The sequence below is a fragment of the Babylonia areolata genome, chromosome 22 (assembly GCF_041734735.1).
Source record: "Babylonia areolata isolate BAREFJ2019XMU chromosome 22, ASM4173473v1, whole genome shotgun sequence".
Lineage (NCBI taxonomy): Eukaryota > Metazoa > Mollusca > Gastropoda > Neogastropoda > Buccinidae > Babylonia > Babylonia areolata.
Window position 1 is genome coordinate 1,982,824 of NC_134897.1, and position 20,662 is coordinate 2,003,485.

General features: G+C 50.1%; 3 protein-coding genes across 3 annotated transcripts in view; all 3 read right to left on the reverse strand.

Annotated features, from left to right (window-relative positions):
* Positions 1-6,184, reverse strand: part of LOC143297482 (uncharacterized) — a 7,406-nt gene extending 1,222 nt beyond the window's left edge. The window contains exon 1 of the mRNA XM_076609881.1: positions 2,157-6,184. Coding sequence (XP_076465996.1) covers positions 2,157-6,184 — 4,028 coding nt within the window. The remainder of the gene's footprint in view (positions 1-2,156) is intronic.
* A 2,434-nt stretch (positions 6,185-8,618) lies between these two features.
* LOC143297483 (uncharacterized) lies at positions 8,619-12,650 on the reverse strand. Its single transcript, XM_076609882.1, has one exon. It carries the CDS (start codon positions 12,648-12,650, stop codon positions 8,619-8,621), a length of 4,032 nt encoding a protein of 1,343 aa, XP_076465997.1.
* A 2,566-nt stretch (positions 12,651-15,216) lies between these two features.
* On the reverse strand, positions 15,217-19,250 carry LOC143297484 (uncharacterized). The gene is made up of 3 exons (XM_076609883.1): positions 17,945-19,250; positions 16,249-17,556; positions 15,217-16,115 (listed from the first exon to the last, which is right to left on the reverse strand). Exons 1-3 carry the CDS (start codon positions 19,248-19,250, stop codon positions 15,217-15,219), a joined length of 3,513 nt encoding a protein of 1,170 aa, XP_076465998.1.
* Positions 19,251-20,662: the final 1,412 nt, after the last annotated feature.

The window sequence follows — 20,662 nt, forward strand, 5'->3', positions numbered from 1 at the left end:
TCTTTGTTCGTTCTTGTTGCTTATAGTCCAGCCACTCTTTGTTCGTTCTTGTTGCTTATAGTCCAGCAACTTTCCTTTTCCTGGTCCTTGTTGCTTATAGTCCAGCCATTCTTTGTTCGTTCTTGTTTATAGTCCAGCCATTCTCTTTGTTCGTTCTTGTTGCTTATAGACCAGCCACTCTTTGTTCTTGTTGCTTATAGTCCAGCCATTCTTTGTTCTTGTTCTTGTTGTTTATAGTCCAGCCATTCTCTTTGTTCGTTCTTGTTGCTTATAGACCAGCAACTCTGTTCTTGTTGCTTATAGTCCAGCCATTCTCTTTGTTCGTTCTTGTTGCTTATAGACCAGCCACTCTTTGTTCTTGTTGCTTATAGTCCAGCCATTCTTTGTTCTTGTTCTTGTTGCTCTTGTTGTTCTTGTCACGACCCCCCTAGGGAAGAGGTCGAGAACTGTTTAAAACCTAACACCCAACCCAGTTCACCCGACAACACAAACACAGAACACAGATATTTCTCTTCCACACAAAATTTATTCTCTTCCGCTCTGTCTATCCCACTCACGCAACCTTACACACACAGCCTATACATGCAAAATAAACAAAAAACAACCGTATACCATAACTACAAAAAAATAGAAACGAACAGAAGTCGCATACAAAACTACCGATTCTCCTAAATGTAATCAAAAGCAATTTTCCACACACTCGAGGAGAAGACAAATCAGCCCCAAACCAGGATTGGTGCACAGATACTTTAGTCTTTGGCGGGTTCAGGAAGTTTTTCCTCTTAAAAGAAAAAACACAAAAACAGAAAAAAACTGACACACGGCCCAGACAAACTTCGGCGGGTCCGACCCAAGGCACAAGCCCCGGTCAAAAGGCCTAGGCGCCAGGACTCGGCATACAGTGCCAAGCAATGGACCAGGCTCCAAGTCGAAAGGCCCGGAACACAGGATAGCAGTCACAGGGCAGGAGGGGGTGAAGACCCAGGACAGCAGTCACAGGGCAGGAAGGGGCGAAGACCCAGGACACACAGCGAGAGCTGGAACATTGCGGAATGTTTCCCCCATACTGAGCAATGTTAATTCTAACAATAATTAACAAAAATCATACATGTACCGTACATTCAAAATACAAAGCTGGAACTCATATACGGCACTCACACTCTCTACACCTATCATACAGAGCCAACGCCCAATTTTACCCAACAGTGAACTAAGGAAAAATCGTATCATTATTTTAAAACTCTATGACAATAAAATTGGCAAATTATTAGCCGACACAAGAAAAAGCACATATTCACGCACTGGTGGCACAAAGTGATTAACGAAATAAGATTATGTCAAAACCTAACGTACAGCTTTCTTTCTTGTCGAACATCTACTTCTTTACACACCTACATCCCTGACAGAAGTACAACTAAGCTAAGTAGACAAGTGGCTTCTTACCTGCCACAGATGGCGTACACTAACGACCACCACAAAGACACGACGACGACGAAGACAGACGAAGAACACCGAAGTGGCTCCCATGGAGAACAGCCGGTCCTCACTTCGTATGGTGCCTAGATGTCGGGGTAGCTACCCCACCAACAACAGGAACGAAGCGTACACAACGGCAGTCGGGCTGCAAAAGCCTCGAATATTGTTGCTGCCCAACAATATTTCATATTCGCTCAGGTGAGCGATTAATATGCATGCACGTGGTTCGTGCGCAATTCGGGACTTCCACCCGAACTGAAGGATGGGAGAAGGAGGGAAAGTGAAAGAAGAGGGCGGAGAAAACGAAGACGGGCCACGCGCCCAAACTGTCGTCACAAGTTGTGACAATACCCCCCATTCAAGTTCAAACTTCACGTTTGGAACTTGAACACACGATCACAACGACTGACGGACAGACAGACACACGTGACAACTCTCGCCCTGCACTTCCGCATTCCCGAACGTCTGTTTGTGGTCAAGGACAGTTACCAAACCAAAACAGTTTGTCCAGACCATCGAAACAAGAGAAGAGAAATTTATACAAAAGCTGTCTTAACTTTACAGTTGGTAAGAATACGCGGAAGCGTGTACTTCCTAATCTAAGAGTAGGACATACAGGTATGTGCAGAAGTCAAATAGGACTGCGCATACTCTTCCTTGACTGACACTGCCGAAATCACTTTTCGGGAAATCCCGATTCTTGCTCCGGCAGACGACTGAGATAGTCGGCTCCAACATTTTCTTTTCCAGGGATAGCTTGCACTGTGAAGGAGAAAGGCTTGAGCTGCAGCGCCCACCGTGTCAGTCTACCGCTGGCCGTTTTTGCTCTATCCAGGTATTGCAGAGGGGCATGATCGGTCTGGACGACGAATGGTTTGCCGTACAGGTACGGCTCGAACTTTTGTATGCCCCACACGAGCGCCAAGCATTCTCTCTCGATCGTGGGATAGTTCCTCTCGGCAGCATTAAGCTTTTTGCTGGCACACGCCACTGGCTGTGGGCCCATCCTGTGATCTTGGAGCAGTAGGGCCCCCAGTCCCACTGCTGAGGCATCTGTTCTCAGCACAAAGGGATTGGACAGGTCTGGTAGGAGACAGACGGGCCGACTACAGAGAACTTGTTTTAGCTGCAGAAAAGCCCTCTCGCAGCTCTCATCCCACTTCACGTGGGCAGGCTCCTTGCCCTTCGTTTTGTCCGTTAACGGCAGGGCAATCTCCGCGAATTGTGGGACAAATCGTCTATAGTAGCCCACCAGGCCAAGGAAGCCTCTGAGCTGACGCTTAGTTTGTGGAGGTGGAGCGTTATGAATCTTCTCCATTTTTTCATCATCCGGCCATATCTTGCTGTCGCCAACGCGGTGACCAAGATAGTCCAGTTCCTTGTGTCCGAGATAGCACTTGGCTGGCCGAGCAGTGAGGTTGCACTCACGCAGGCGATGAAACACTGCACGCAGGAGTGGTAAGTGACTGGCCTCGTCGACAGAGGCGATGATCATGTCATCCATAAAGTTGTCCACCTCTGACAGGCCCAGAGGTAGAATCAACCTCCTCATCATGCGGGAAAACACTGCACTCGCTGTTTCCAGCCCAAATGGCATCACACGCCACTGGAAGGGACTTTGTGGGGTTGAGAATGCAGTCTTCGGACGGTCGGCTTCCTCCATTGGGATTTGCCAGTAGCCTTTGGACAAATCCAATTTGGAAAATACTTTTTTCCCGGCTAACTTGGCAAACAATGTCTCCACGTCTGGCATGGGTTCCGCGTCAAACGTGGTCACTTTGTTGACACGACGGAAGTCAACACAAAACCTCACCTTGCCATCCCTTTTCTTCACGAGTACGATTGGGGAAGTGTAAGGAGATGAGGAGGGTTCGATCACTCCCATCTTCAGCATCTGATCGACTTCCTTTTGGATCACCTCCCGCTGAGAGAATGGCAGTGGATACTGTTTGGTTCTGAGGGGGGTGTCAGAATTCAGTTGGAGTGAACAAGTCTCCAAGTTTGTACGACCTGGCAGATCGGTGAGTACGTCTCCAAACTCTCTCACAAGCTTGAGGACAGCCTCTTTCAGTGAAGGGTTGGTTGGGTCAACCACAACATCCTCAGGCCCCTCGGACGCCTCCAGGGATATAAGGGGGATATCTCGCTCCACAGTACGAGTCTCCTCCCAGATCTCACCGTCATCGACCACTGCTATAGCTAGAGACATCTGGGGAATGCGTTCAACATACTGTTTTAGCAGGTTGGCATGATACAGTTTTTCTTTGGTACCAACCTGAACGCAGTAGTCAGCCAGTCCTACACGTCGCAGGACAGTGTATGGACCTTGCCATTCCAACTCTAGTTTGTTGTGTTTGGAAGGACGGAGGAGCAGGACCCTGCTACCCTCAGCGAACTCTCGTCGCTTGGCCTTGGCATCAAAGTGCCTCTTGTATCTTCTGGCAGCCTTTTCGAGATTCTGCTGTGCCAGAGTGCATGACTCAGCTATCTTGTTACGCAGATCCACCACGTATTCAGCTGCTGTCTGAACCTCCGACCTCTCGGGATGAAGCCAGTGTTCCCTGAGGATTTGCATGGGACCACGAACAGTCCTGCCATAGAGCAGCTCAAAGGGAGAGTAGCCCGTGCTCTCCTGTGGGACTTCCCTGTATGCGAATAGTAAAGCCGGGATCCATCTATCCCAGGCTCGAGGCCTTTCGTGTGACAGCCTGCGCAACATGGTTTTCAATGTTGCGTTGAAGCGCTCGACAAGGCGATTACACTGGGCATGGTAAGGAGTGGTGGTCAGGCCTCGGACAGACAGAAGGCGATAGACTTCTTGCATCACCAGACTGGTAAACTGTGTCCCTCGATCAGTAAGGACCTCGGAAGGAATACCCGTGCGAGTCCACATGTTGAAGAGAGCCTCCGCCACAGACTCAGATGTGATATCTTTAAGCGGGACAGCCTCTGGGTATCTGGTGGCATAATCGACCATGGTCAGAATGTATCTGCAACCAGACTCGGAAGCAGGAGCTATTGGACCAACAATGTCCACTGCCACTCGGCTGAAGGGTTCAGTCATCAGAGGCATTTTAACCAAAGGCACTCTGGGAACCTGCCCTTTTGATACAGTTTTTTGGCACCTGTTGCAGGAAAGAACGAAGCACTTGATGTCCCCGCACATACCTGGCCAATAGAAATGAGGAAATATTCTCTGTTGCGTCCGCCTAAATCCCAAATGACCAGACATTGGAGCCTCATGGCCCAGGCGTAGCACTGTGGAACTCAAAGGCCTTGGTACACAGATCTGGGTCGCCTGGCCTCTGTGATCTTTAAACTGCCGCATCAACACCCCATGCTTTTTAAAATAAGAGACCTCGCCTGAAGGGGTTTTCTGTAAAAGGCCTGAACCAGCCCTATCACGTGCCTGATGAAAATAAGGATCGTCATTTTGCTGGTGCTGCAAGTCTTCCCGTGACACGTGGATCTGAATATCCTTGACGGGCAGGGGAGGCAAGGGATTGGCACTTGCTGCAGCCTGGGCTCTAGTTTGAACGGCGCCCACAAGGCTGGGATCAGCATAGACGGGCACGACCATTGAAGAGCCGTCCCCTCTCCAGGCACAATTCCCAATGAGAACCTCCTCAACAGGAGACTCCATGACAGCCACGTCCAAAACGCCCTGTATGAACGGGGACTGAAAGTCCACCCTGGCGATGGGCAGAACTGAGGAGCACCTTGACTCTGCCAACACCACGCGAACTGTGGCCCCGGTAAAACAGTCAGGTCTTACGAGTCGCCTGGCTACAACAATCAACTGGGCTCCCGTGTCGCGTAAAGCTTGCACTGTGTGGCCATCGACAGAAACCTCGCAGCGAGGCGAGTACTGTTTAGAAGCACAAGACGTGCAAAGCGTCGGGGTCATTGCATTAACACCCTGTACAGGTGAGACATGAGCAATGAGTGAGACCCTCTTGGGTTGCCGGCACTCTTTGGCCAAGTGACCTGGCTTCCTGCAGTTGAAGCAGACAGGTATTCTTGTAAAGTCTCTTCCCTTTACGCTGTTTGGAGCTGAATCCCCTGACCCATGTGGAGGTCTTTTCTCTGCGCCCAGATTGAAACTGCGGTCAGAAACCCTACTACCTTTTTTGGAAACTCGAAAATCAGCTTCCGCCATGCGACCTGCTCTCCGTGCATTGACAATTTTAGTAGTGATATGGGCAACGTCCTCGACTCTGTTAGGTTCCTCACGCCGAACTTCAGTGACGAGATCGGGATTGAGCGTGGTTAAGAACTGCTCCTGAAGGACCAGATCTTTGACGTCATCTGCATCAGATTCATCCCGTCCAGCAGCCACACACCATCGGGAGAAACAAACCTTCAGCCTGCCCAGAAACTGATCAAACGTCTCTTCCGCTATCTTCCGCATCGAACGGAACCGTTTGCGGTAGGATTCTGCATCCAGACGGAATTCATGAAGCAGAGCCACTTTTAAGATGTCATAATCGTGTAGCTGTTCTGGTTGTAACCGTAGGCAGGCATCTCTCGCCCGACCCTGCAAAAGGGCCACCAGGCGGGCTGCCCAGGAGCTACGCTTCCACTTATTTAACCCTGCCACTCTCTCCAAGTGGGTTAGGAAGCTATCGAAATCGTCTTTCCCATCATATGGTACAAGTGGAAACTGCTGAGCCGTGTGAGCTTCTAGCTCTTCCTGGCGCAGTTCCATTTTCCTCTCGAATCTACGTCTTTCCTCCTCTCCCTTCGTTTCCCTGTACAATCTTTCCTCCTCATCTTTTTTTCTTCCTATACTCTTCCTCTTTTCTATCCTTCCATTGTCTGTACTTTCTCTCCTCATCCCTAGCCTGACGCTCCTCCTCCCTGGCTACTGCATCAACCACAAACCGGGCCAACGCCTCTCCAGACAAACCTAAGTTAGTGCCCAACACCCTGAACTTTGAGTACATGTCCTGAGAAGGTACGGCATTAGACTCATTCTTCAAGCCTTCATCGAAAGCACCTTCAGGATTAGCCTCCTTCAGGTGGCCCTGAATCCATCCGGACAATTCAGTCTTTTTTTCAGCACTCAGAGAAGGTGTACCGCCTTCTGCCCTGACCCCCCGTGACCCTGAACCAGGAGTAGAGGCCGCAGTAGTTTTTCGTGTTACAGGCATGTTTTCTTATCACAATGTGCAGCAACTACTCCAAACTTGAATTAAGTCTCTAAGTCACTAACTCCAGGTCCCCACTTCACTCACAACCGTCCAACAGTAAGAACCTAACAATCTAACAACCTTAATCACCTCCACAAAAGCTAACCAAACGAAATGCCTGCAACATACAATGTAGACGAACAAGACGATCACACCCTACCCCCCAACCCGTGTTACATTCCCTAGAACTTGTTACCCCACATCTCCACCATTGTCACGACCCCCCTAGGGAAGAGGTCGAGAACTGTTTAAAACCTAACACACAACCCAGTTCACCCGACAACACAAACACAGAACACAGATATTTCTCTTCCACACAAAATTTATTCTCTTCCGCTCTGTCTATCCCACTCACGCAACCTTACACACACAGCCTATACATGCAAAATAAACAAAAAACAACCGTATACCATAACTACAAAAAAATAGAAACGAACAGAAGTCGCATACAAAACTACCGATTCTCCTAAATGTAATCAAAAGCAATTTTCCACACACTCGAGGAGAAGACAAATCAGCCCCAAACCAGGATTGGTGCACAGATACTTTAGTCTTTGGCGGGTTCAGGAAGTTTTTCCTCTTAAAAGAAAAAACACAAAAACAGAAAAAAACTGACACACGGCCCAGACAAACTTCGGCGGGTCCGACCCAAGGCACAAGCCCCGGTCAAAAGGCCTAGGCGCCAGGACTCGGCATACAGTGCCAAGCAATGGACCAGGCTCCAAGTCGAAAGGCCCGGAACACAGGATAGCAGTCACAGGGCAGGAGGGGGTGAAGACCCAGGACAGCAGTCACAGGGCAGGAAGGGGCGAAGACCCAGGACACACAGCGAGAGCTGGAACATTGCGGAATGTTTCCCCCATACTGAGCAATGTTAATTCTAACAATAATTAACAAAAATCATACATGTACCGTACATTCAAAATACAAAGCTGGAACTCATATACGGCACTCACACTCTCTACACCTATCATACAGAGCCAACGCCCAATTTTACCCAACAGTGAACTAAGGAAAAATCGTATCATTATTTTAAAACTCTATGACAATAAAATTGGCAAATTATTAGCCGACACAAGAAAAAGCACATATTCACGCACTGGTGGCACAAAGTGATTAACGAAATAAGATTATGTCAAAACCTAACGTACAGCTTTCTTTCTTGTCGAACATCTACTTCTTTACACACCTACATCCCTGACAGAAGTACAACTAAGCTAAGTAGACAAGTGGCTTCTTACCTGCCACAGATGGCGTACACTAACGACCACCACAAAGACACGACGACGACGAAGACAGACGAAGAACACCGAAGTGGCTCCCATGGAGAACAGCCGGTCCTCACTTCGTATGGTGCCTAGATGTCGGGGTAGCTACCCCACCAACAACAGGAACGAAGCGTACACAACGGCAGTCGGGCTGCAAAAGCCTCGAATATTGTTGCTGCCCAACAATATTTCATATTCGCTCAGGTGAGCGATTAATATGCATGCACGTGGTTCGTGCGCAATTCGGGACTTCCACCCGAACTGAAGGATGGGAGAAGGAGGGAAAGTGAAAGAAGAGGGCGGAGAAAACGAAGACGGGCCACGCGCCCAAACTGTCGTCACAAGTTGTGACAATACCCCCCATTCAAGTTCAAACTTCACGTTTGGAACTTGAACACACGATCACAACGACTGACGGACAGACAGACACACGTGACAACTCTCGCCCTGCACTTCCGCATTCCCGAACGTCTGTTTGTGGTCAAGGACAGTTACCAAACCAAAACAGTTTGTCCAGACCATCGAAACAAGAGAAGAGAAATTTATACAAAAGCTGTCTTAACTTTACAGTTGGTAAGAATACGCGGAAGCGTGTACTTCCTAATCTAAGAGTAGGACATACAGGTATGTGCAGAAGTCAAATAGGACTGCGCATACTCTTCCTTGACTGACACTGCCGAAATCACTTTTCGGGAAATCCCGATTCTTGCTCCGGCAGACGACTGAGATAGTCGGCTCCAACATTTTCTTTTCCAGGGATAGCTTGCACTGTGAAGGAGAAAGGCTTGAGCTGCAGCGCCCACCGTGTCAGTCTACCGCTGGCCGTTTTTGCTCTATCCAGGTATTGCAGAGGGGCATGATCGGTCTGGACGACGAATGGTTTGCCGTACAGGTACGGCTCGAACTTTTGTATGCCCCACACGAGCGCCAAGCATTCTCTCTCGATCGTGGGATAGTTCCTCTCGGCAGCATTAAGCTTTTTGCTGGCACACGCCACTGGCTGTGGGCCCATCCTGTGATCTTGGAGCAGTAGGGCCCCCAGTCCCACTGCTGAGGCATCTGTTCTCAGCACAAAGGGATTGGACAGGTCTGGTAGGAGACAGACGGGCCGACTACAGAGAACTTGTTTTAGCTGCAGAAAAGCCCTCTCGCAGCTCTCATCCCACTTCACGTGGGCAGGCTCCTTGCCCTTCGTTTTGTCCGTTAACGGCAGGGCAATCTCCGCGAATTGTGGGACAAATCGTCTATAGTAGCCCACCAGGCCAAGGAAGCCTCTGAGCTGACGCTTAGTTTGTGGAGGTGGAGCGTTATGAATCTTCTCCATTTTTTCATCATCCGGCCATATCTTGCTGTCGCCAACGCGGTGACCAAGATAGTCCAGTTCCTTGTGTCCGAGATAGCACTTGGCTGGCCGAGCAGTGAGGTTGCACTCACGCAGGCGATGAAACACTGCACGCAGGAGTGGTAAGTGACTGGCCTCGTCGACAGAGGCGATGATCATGTCATCCATAAAGTTGTCCACCTCTGACAGGCCCAGAGGTAGAATCAACCTCCTCATCATGCGGGAAAACACTGCACTCGCTGTTTCCAGCCCAAATGGCATCACACGCCACTGGAAGGGACTTTGTGGGGTTGAGAATGCAGTCTTCGGACGGTCGGCTTCCTCCATTGGGATTTGCCAGTAGCCTTTGGACAAATCCAATTTGGAAAATACTTTTTTCCCGGCTAACTTGGCAAACAATGTCTCCACGTCTGGCATGGGTTCCGCGTCAAACGTGGTCACTTTGTTGACACGACGGAAGTCAACACAAAACCTCACCTTGCCATCCCTTTTCTTCACGAGTACGATTGGGGAAGTGTAAGGAGATGAGGAGGGTTCGATCACTCCCATCTTCAGCATCTGATCGACTTCCTTTTGGATCACCTCCCGCTGAGAGAATGGCAGTGGATACTGTTTGGTTCTGAGGGGGGTGTCAGAATTCAGTTGGAGTGAACAAGTCTCCAAGTTTGTACGACCTGGCAGATCGGTGAGTACGTCTCCAAACTCTCTCACAAGCTTGAGGACAGCCTCTTTCAGTGAAGGGTTGGTTGGGTCAACCACAACATCCTCAGGCCCCTCGGACGCCTCCAGGGATATAAGGGGGATATCTCGCTCCACAGTACGAGTCTCCTCCCAGATCTCACCGTCATCGACCACTGCTATAGCTAGAGACATCTGGGGAATGCGTTCAACATACTGTTTTAGCAGGTTGGCATGATACAGTTTTTCTTTGGTACCAACCTGAACGCAGTAGTCAGCCAGTCCTACACGTCGCAGGACAGTGTATGGACCTTGCCATTCCAACTCTAGTTTGTTGTGTTTGGAAGGACGGAGGAGCAGGACCCTGCTACCCTCAGCGAACTCTCGTCGCTTGGCCTTGGCATCAAAGTGCCTCTTGTATCTTCTGGCAGCCTTTTCGAGATTCTGCTGTGCCAGAGTGCATGACTCAGCTATCTTGTTACGCAGATCCACCACGTATTCAGCTGCTGTCTGAACCTCCGACCTCTCGGGATGAAGCCAGTGTTCCCTGAGGATTTGCATGGGACCACGAACAGTCCTGCCATAGAGCAGCTCAAAGGGAGAGTAGCCCGTGCTCTCCTGTGGGACTTCCCTGTATGCGAATAGTAAAGCCGGGATCCATCTATCCCAGGCTCGAGGCCTTTCGTGTGACAGCCTGCGCAACATGGTTTTCAATGTTGCGTTGAAGCGCTCGACAAGGCGATTACACTGGGCATGGTAAGGAGTGGTGGTCAGGCCTCGGACAGACAGAAGGCGATAGACTTCTTGCATCACCAGACTGGTAAACTGTGTCCCTCGATCAGTAAGGACCTCGGAAGGAATACCCGTGCGAGTCCACATGTTGAAGAGAGCCTCCGCCACAGACTCAGATGTGATATCTTTAAGCGGGACAGCCTCTGGGTATCTGGTGGCATAATCGACCATGGTCAGAATGTATCTGCAACCAGACTCGGAAGCAGGAGCTATTGGACCAACAATGTCCACTGCCACTCGGCTGAAGGGTTCAGTCATCAGAGGCATTTTAACCAAAGGCACTCTGGGAACCTGCCCTTTTGATACAGTTTTTTGGCACCTGTTGCAGGAAAGAACGAAGCACTTGATGTCCCCGCACATACCTGGCCAATAGAAATGAGGAAATATTCTCTGTTGCGTCCGCCTAAATCCCAAATGACCAGACATTGGAGCCTCATGGCCCAGGCGTAGCACTGTGGAACTCAAAGGCCTTGGTACACAGATCTGGGTCGCCTGGCCTCTGTGATCTTTAAACTGCCGCATCAACACCCCATGCTTTTTAAAATAAGAGACCTCGCCTGAAGGGGTTTTCTGTAAAAGGCCTGAACCAGCCCTATCACGTGCCTGATGAAAATAAGGATCGTCATTTTGCTGGTGCTGCAAGTCTTCCCGTGACACGTGGATCTGAATATCCTTGACGGGCAGGGGAGGCAAGGGATTGGCACTTGCTGCAGCCTGGGCTCTAGTTTGAACGGCGCCCACAAGGCTGGGATCAGCATAGACGGGCACGACCATTGAAGAGCCGTCCCCTCTCCAGGCACAATTCCCAATGAGAACCTCCTCAACAGGAGACTCCATGACAGCCACGTCCAAAACGCCCTGTATGAACGGGGACTGAAAGTCCACCCTGGCGATGGGCAGAACTGAGGAGCACCTTGACTCTGCCAACACCACGCGAACTGTGGCCCCGGTAAAACAGTCAGGTCTTACGAGTCGCCTGGCTACAACAATCAACTGGGCTCCCGTGTCGCGTAAAGCTTGCACTGTGTGGCCATCGACAGAAACCTCGCAGCGAGGCGAGTACTGTTTAGAAGCACAAGACGTGCAAAGCGTCGGGGTCATTGCATTAACACCCTGTACAGGTGAGACATGAGCAATGAGTGAGACCCTCTTGGGTTGCCGGCACTCTTTGGCCAAGTGACCTGGCTTCCTGCAGTTGAAGCAGACAGGTATTCTTGTAAAGTCTCTTCCCTTTACGCTGTTTGGAGCTGAATCCCCTGACCCATGTGGAGGTCTTTTCTCTGCGCCCAGATTGAAACTGCGGTCAGAAACCCTACTACCTTTTTTGGAAACTCGAAAATCAGCTTCCGCCATGCGACCTGCTCTCCGTGCATTGACAATTTTAGTAGTGATATGGGCAACGTCCTCGACTCTGTTAGGTTCCTCACGCCGAACTTCAGTGACGAGATCGGGATTGAGCGTGGTTAAGAACTGCTCCTGAAGGACCAGATCTTTGACGTCATCTGCATCAGATTCATCCCGTCCAGCAGCCACACACCATCGGGAGAAACAAACCTTCAGCCTGCCCAGAAACTGATCAAACGTCTCTTCCGCTATCTTCCGCATCGAACGGAACCGTTTGCGGTAGGATTCTGCATCCAGACGGAATTCATGAAGCAGAGCCACTTTTAAGATGTCATAATCGTGTAGCTGTTCTGGTTGTAACCGTAGGCAGGCATCTCTCGCCCGACCCTGCAAAAGGGCCACCAGGCGGGCTGCCCAGGAGCTACGCTTCCACTTATTTAACCCTGCCACTCTCTCCAAGTGGGTTAGGAAGCTATCGAAATCGTCTTTCCCATCATATGGTACAAGTGGAAACTGCTGAGCCGTGTGAGCTTCTAGCTCTTCCTGGCGCAGTTCCATTTTCCTCTCGAATCTACGTCTTTCCTCCTCTCCCTTCGTTTCCCTGTACAATCTTTCCTCCTCATCTTTTTTCTTCCTATACTCTTCCTCTTTTCTATCCTTCCATTGTCTGTACTTTCCTCATCCCTAGCCTGACGCTCCTCCTCCCTGGCTACTGCATCAACCACAAACCAGGCCAACGCCTCTCCAGACAAACCTAAGTCAGTGCCCAACACCCTGAACTTTGAGTACATGTCCTGAGAAGGTACGGCATCGAAAGCACCTTCAGGATTAGCCTCCTTCAGGTGGCCCTGAATCCATCCGGACAATTCAGTCTTTTTTTCAGCACTCAGAGAAGGTGTACCGCCTTCTGCCCTGACCCCCCGTGACCCTGAACCAGGAGTCGAGGCCGCAGTAGTTTTTCGTGTTACAGGCATGTTTTCGTATCACAATGTGCAGCAACTACTCCAAACTTGAATTAAGTCTCTAAGTCACTAACTCCAGGTCCCCACTTCACTCACAACCGTCCAACAGTAAGAACCTAACAATCTAACAACCTTAATCACCTCCACAAAAGCTAACCAAACGAAATGCCTGCAACATACAATGTAGACGAACAAGACGATCACACCCTACCCCCCAACCCGTGTTACATTCCCTAGAACTTGTTACCCCACATCTCCACCATTGTCACGACCCCCCTAGGGAAGAGGTCGAGAACTGTTTAAAACCTAACACACAACCCAGTTCACCCGACAACACAAACACAGAACACATATTTCTCTTCACATAAAATGTATTCTCTTCCGCTCTGTCTATCCCACTAACGCAACCTTACACACACAGCCTATACATGCAAAATAAAAAACAACAACCGTATACCATAACTGCAAAAAAAAAAAGAAAAAAGAAACGAACAGAAGTTACATACAAAACTACCGATTCTCCTAAATGTAATCAAAAGCAATCTTCCACACACTCGAGGAGAAGAAAAATCAGCCCCAAACCAGGACTGGTTCAGATGCTTTAGTCTTTGGCGGGTTCAGGAAGTTTTTCCTCTTAAAAGAAAAAACAAAAACAGAAAAAAAACTGACACACGGCCCAGACAAACTTCGGCGGGTCCGACCCAAGGCACAAGCCCCGGTCAAAAGGCCTAGGCGCCAGGACTCGGCATACAGTGCCAAGCAATGGATCAGGCTGCAAGTCGAAAGGCCCGGAACACAGGACAGCAGTCACAGGGCAGGAAGGGGCGAAGACCCAGGACAGCAGTCATAGGGCAGGAGGGGGCGAAGACCCAGGACAGCAGTCACAGGGCAGGAGGGGGCGAAGACCCAGGACAGCAGTCACAGGGCAGGAGGGGGCGAAGACCCAGGACAGCAGTCACAGGGCAGGAAGGGGCGAAGACCCAGGACAGCAGTCACAGAGCAGGAGGGGGCGAAGACCCAGGACACACAGCACACAGCGAGAGCTGGAACATTATTGAATGTTCCCCCCATACCGAGCAATGTTAATTCTAACGATAATTAACAAAAACCATAAATGTACCGTACATTCAAAATACAAAGCTGGAATTACAAGACGAATTACAGAACTCATATACGGCACTCACACTCTCTACACCTATCATACAGAGCCAACGCCCAATTTTACCCAACAGTGAACTAAGGTAAAATCGTATCATTATTTTAAAACTCAATGACAATAAAATTGGCAAAATATTAGCCGACACAAGAAAAAGCACATATTCACGCACTGGTAGCACAAAAGTGATTAACGAAATAAGATTATGTCAAAACCTAACGTACAGCTTTCTTTCTTGTCGAACATCTACTTCTTTACACACCTACATCCCTGACAGAAGTACAACTAAGCTAAGTAGACAAGTGGCTTCTTACCTGCCACAGATGGCGTACACTAACGACCACCACAAAGACACGACGAAGACAGACGAAGAACACCGAAGTGGCTCCCATGGAGAACAGCCGGTCCTCACTTCGTATGGTGCCTAGATGTCGGGGTAGCTACCCCACCAACAACAGGAACGACCCGTACACTACGGCAGTCGGGCTGCAAAAGCCTCGAATATTGTTGCTGCCCAACAATATTTCATATTCGCTCAGGTGAGCGATTAATATGCATGCACGTGGTTCGTGCGCAATTCGGGACTTCCACCCGAACTGAAGGATGGGAGAAGGAGGGAAAGTGAAAGAAGAGGGTGGAGAAAACGAAGACGGGCCACACGCCCTAACTGTCGTCACAAGTTGTGACAATACCCCCCATTCAAGTTCAAACTTCACGTTTGGAACTTGCACACACGATCACAACGACTGACGGACAGACAGACACACGTGACAACTCTCGCCCTGCACTTCCGCATTCCCGAAAGTCAAGGACAGTTACCAAACCAAAACAGTTTGTCCAGACCATCGAAACAAGAGAAGAGAAATTTATACAAAAGCTGTCTTAACTTTACAGTTGGTAAGAATACGCGGAAGCGTGTACTTCCTAATCTAAGAGTAGGACATACAGGTATGTGCAGAAGTCAAATAGGACTGCGCATACTCTTCCTTGACTGACACTGCCGAAATCACTTTTCGGGAAATCCCGATTCTTGCTCCGGCAGACGACTGAGATAGTCGGCTCCAACATTTTCTTTTCCAGGGATAGCTTGCACTGTGAAGGAGAAAGGCTTGAGCTGCAGCGCCCACCGTGTCAGTCTACCGCTGGCCGTTTTTGCTCTATCCAGGTATTGCAGAGGGGCATGATCGGTCTGGACGACGAATGGTTTGCCGTACAGGTATGGCTCGAACTTTTGTATGCCCCACACGAGCGCCAAGCATTCTCTCTTGATCGTGGGATAGTTCCTCTCGGCAGCATTAAGCTTTTTGCTGGCACACGCCACTGGCTGTGGGCCCATCCTGTGATCTTGGAGCAGTAGGGCCCCCAGTCCCACTGCTGAGGCATCTGTTCTCAGCACAAAGGGCTTGGACAGGTCTGGTAGGAGACAGACGGGCCGACTACAGAGAACTTGTTTTAGCTGCAGAAAAGCCCTCTCGCAGCTCTCATCCCACTTCACGTGGGCAGGCTCCTTGCCCTTCGTTTTGTCCGTTAACGGCAGGGCAATCTCCGCGAATTGTGGGACAAATCGTCTATAGTAGCCCACCAGGCCAAGGAAGCCTCTGAGCTGACGCTTAGTTTGTGGAGGTGGAGCGTTATGAATCTTCTCCATTTTTTCATCATCCGGCCATATCTTGCTGTCGCCAACGCGGTGACCAAGATAGTCCAGTTCCTTGTGTCCGAGATAGCACTTGGCTGGCCGAGCAGTGAGGTTGCACTCACGCAGGCGATGAAACACTGCACGCAGGAGTGGTAAGTGACTGGCCTCGTCGACAGAGGCGATGATCATGTCATCCATAAAGTTGTCCACCTCTGGCAGGCCCAGAGGTAGAATCAACTTCCTCATCATGCGGGAAAACACTGCACTCGCTGTTTTCAGCCCAAATGGCATCACACGCCACTGGAAGTGACTTTGTGGGGTTGAGAATGCGGTCTTCGGACGGTCGGCTTCCTCCATTGGGATTTGCCAGTAGCCTTTGGACAAATCCAATTTGGAAAATACTTTTTTCCCCGGCTAACTTGGCAAACAATGTCTCCACGTCTGGCATGGGTTCCGCGTCAAACGTGGTCACTTTGTTGACACGACGGAAGTCAACACAAAACCTCACCTTGCCATCCCTTTTCTTCACGAGTACGATTGGGGAAGTGTAAGGAGATGAGGAGGGTTCAATCACTCCCATCTTCAGCATCTGATCGACTTCCTTTTGGATCACCTCCCGCTGAGAGAATGGCAGTGGATACTGTTTGGTTCTGAGGGGGGTGTCAGAATTCAGTTGGAGTGAACACGTCTCCAAGTTTGTACGACCTGGCAGATCGGTGAGTACGTCTCCAAACTCTCTCACAAGCTTGAGGACAGCCTCTTTCAGTGAAGGGTTGGTTGGGTCAACCACAACATCCTCAGGCCCCTCGGACGCCTCCAGGGATATAAGGGGGATATCTCGCTCCACAGTACGAGTCTCCTCCCAGATCTCACCGTCATCGACCACTGCTATAGCTAGAGACATCTGGGGAATGCGTTCAACATACTGTTTTAGCAGGTTGGCATGATACAGTTTTTCTTTGGTACCAACCTGAACGCAGTCGTCAGCCAGTCCTACACGTTGCAGGACAGTGTATGGACCTTGCCATTCCAACTCTAGTTTGTTGTGTTTGGAAGGACGGAGGAGCAGGACCCTGCTACCCTCAGCGAACTCTCGTCGCTTGGCCTTGGCATCAAAGTGCCTCTTGTATCTTCTGGCAGCCTTTTCGAGATTCTGCTGTGCCAGAGTGCACGACTCGGCTATCTTGTTACGCAGATCCACCACGTATTCAGCTGCTGTCTGAACCTCCGACCTCTCGGGATGAAGCCAGTGTTCCCTGAGGATTTGCATGGGACCACGAACAGTCCTGCCATAGAGCAGCTCAAAGGGAGAGTAGCCCGTGCTCTCCTGTGGGACTTCCCTGTATGCGAATAGTAAAGCCGGGATCCATCTATCCCAGGCTCGAGGCCTTTCGTGTAACAGCCTGCGCAAAATGGTTTTCAATGTTGCGTTGAAGCGCTCGACAAGGCCATTACACTGGGCATGGTAAGGAGTGGTGGTCAGGCCTCGGACAGACAGAAGGCGATAGACTTCTTGCATCACCTGACTGGTAAACTGTGTCCCTCGATCAGTAAGGACCTCGGAAGGAATACCCGTGCGAGTCCACATGTTGAAGAGAGCCTCCGCCACAGACTCAGATGTGATATCTTTAAGCGGGACAGCCTCTGGGTATCTGGTGGCATAATCGACCATGGTCAGAATGTATCTGCAACCAGACTCGGAAGCAGGAGCTATTGGACCAACAATGTCCACTGCCACTCGGCTGAAGGGTTCAGTCATCAGAGACATTTTAACCAAAGGCACTCTGGGAACCCGCCCTTTTGATACAGTTTTTTGGCACCTGTTGCAGGAAAGAACGAAGCGCTTGATGTCCCCGCACATACCTGGCCAATAGAAATGAGGAAATATTCTGTTGCGTCCGCCTAAATCCCAAATGACCAGACATTGGAGCCTCATGGCCCAGGCGTAGCACTGTGGAACGCAAAGGCCTCGGTACACAGATCTGGGTCGCCTGGCCTCTGTGATCTTTAAACTGCCGCATCAACACCCCATGCTTTTTAAAATAAGAGACCTCGCCTGAAGGGGTTTTCTGTAAAAGGCCTGAACCAGCCCTATCACGTGCCTGATGAAAATAAGGATCGTCATTTTGCTGGTGCTGCAAGTCTTCCCGTGACACGTGGATCTGAATATCCTTGACGGGCAGGGGAGGCAAGGGTTTGTCACTTGCTGCAGCCTGGGCTCTAGTTTGAACGGCGCCCACAAGGCTGGGATCAGCATAGACGGGCACGACCATTGAAGAGCCGTCCCCTCTCCAAGCACAATTCCCAATGAGAACCTCCTCAACAGGAGACTCCATGACAGCCACGTCCAAAACGCCCTGTATGAACGGGGACTGAAAGTCAACCCTGGCGATGGGCAGAACTGAGGAGCACCTTGACTCTGCCAACACCACGCGAACTGTGGCCCCGGTAAAACAGTCAGGTATTACGAGTCGCCTGGCTACAACAATCAACTGGGCTCCCGTGTCGCGTAAAGCTTGCACTGTGTGGCCATCGACAGAAACCTCGCAGCGAGGCGAGTACTGTTTAGAAGCACAAGACGTGCAAAGCGTCGGGGTCATTGCATTAACACCCTGTACAGGTGAGACATGAGCAATGAGTGAGACCCTCTTGGGTTGCCGGCACTCTTTGGCCAAGTGACCTGGCTTCCTGCAGTTGAAGCAGACAGGTATTCTTGTAAAGTCTCTTCCCTTTACGCTGTTTGGAGCTGAATCCCCTGACCCATGTGGAGGTCCTTTTTTCTCCGCGCCCAGATTGAAACTGTGGTCGGAAACCCTACTACCTTTTTTGGAAACTCGAAAATCGGCTTCCGCCATGCGACCTGCTCTCCGTGCATTGACAATTTTAGTAGTGATATGGGCAACGTCCTCGACTCTGTTAGGTTCCTCACGCCGAACTTCAGTGACGAGATCGGGATTGAGCGTGGTTAAGAACTGCTCCTGAAGGACCAGATCTTTGACGTCATCTGCATCAGATTCATCCCGTCCAGCAGCCACACACCATCGGGAGAAACAAACCTTCAGCCTGCCCAGAAACTGATCAAACGTCTCTTCCGCTATCTTCCGCATGGAACGGAACCGTTTGCGGTAGGATTCTGCATCCAGACGGAATTCATGAAGCAGAGCCACTTTTAAGATGTCATAATCGTGTAGCTGTTCTGGTTGTAACCGTAGGCAGGCATCTCTCGCCCGACCCTGCAAAAGGGCCACCAGGCGGGCTGCCCAGGAGCTACGCTTCCACTTATTTAACCCTGCCACTCTCTCAAAGTGGGTTAGGAAGCTATCGAAATCGTCTTTCCCATCATACGGTACAAGTGGAAACTGCTGAGCCGTGTGAGCTTCTAGCTCTTCCTGGCGCAGTTCCATTTTCCTCTCGAATCTACGTCTTTCCTCCTCTCCCTTCGTTTCCCTGTACAATCTTTCCTCCTCATCTTTTTTCTTCCTATACTCTTCCTCTTTTCTATCCTTCCATTGTCTGTACTTTCTCTCCTCATCCCTAGCCTGACGCTCCTCCTCCCTGGCTACTGCATCAACCACAAACCGGGCCAACGCCTCTCCAGACAAACCTAAGTTAGTGCCCAACACCCTGAACTTTGAGTACATGTCCTGAGAAGGTACGGCATTAGACTCATTCTTCAAGCCTTCATCGAAAGCACCTTCAGGATTAGCCTTCAGGTGGCCCTGAATCCATCCGGACAATTCAGTCTTTTTTTCAGCACTCAGAGAAGGTGTACCGCCTTCTGCCCTGACCCCCCGTGACCCTGAACCAGGAGTAGAGGCCGCAGTAGTTTTTCGTGTTACAGGCATGTTTTCTTATCACAATGTGCAGCAACTACTCCAAACTTGAATTAAGTCTCTAAGTCACTAACTCCAGGTCCCCACTTCACTCACAACCGTCCAACAGTAAGAACCTAACAATCTAACAACCTTAATCACCTCCCCAAAAGCTAACCAAACGAAATGCCTGCAACATACAACGTAGACGAACAAGACGATCACACCCTACCCCCCAACCCGTGTTACATTCCCTAGAACTTGTTACCCCACATCTCCACCATTGTCACGACCCCCCTAGGGAAGAGGTCGAGAACTGTTTAAAACCTAACACACAACCCAGTTCACCCGACAACACAAACACAGAACACATATTTCTCTTCACATAAAATGTATTCTCTTCCGCTCTGTCTATCCCACTAACGCAACCTTACACACACAGCCTATACATGCAAAATAAAAAAAAACAACAACCGTATACCATAACTACAAAAAAAAAGAAAAAAGAAACGAACAGAAGTTACATACAAAACTACCGATTCTCCTAAATGTAATCAAAAGCAATCTTCCACACACTCGAGGAGAAGACAAATCAGCCCCAAACCAGGACTGGTTCACAGATGCTTTAGTCTTTGGCGGGTTCAGGAAGTTTTTCCTCTTAAAAGAAAAAACACAAAAACAGAAAAAAACTGACACACGGCCCAGACAAACTTCGGCGGGTCCGACCCAAGGCACAAGCCCCGGTCAAAAGGCCTAGGCGCCAGGACTCGGCATACAGTGCCAAGCAATGGATCAGGCTGCAAGTCGAAAGGCCCGGAACACAGGACAGCAGTCACAGGGCAGGAAGGGGCGAAGACCCAGGACAGCAGTCATAGGGCAGGAGGGGGCGAAGACCCAGGACAGCAGTCAAAGGGAGGAGGGGGCGAAGACCCAGGACAGCAGTCACAGGGCAGGAAGGGGCGAAGACCCAGGACAGCAGTCACAGGGCAGGAGGGGGCGAAGAC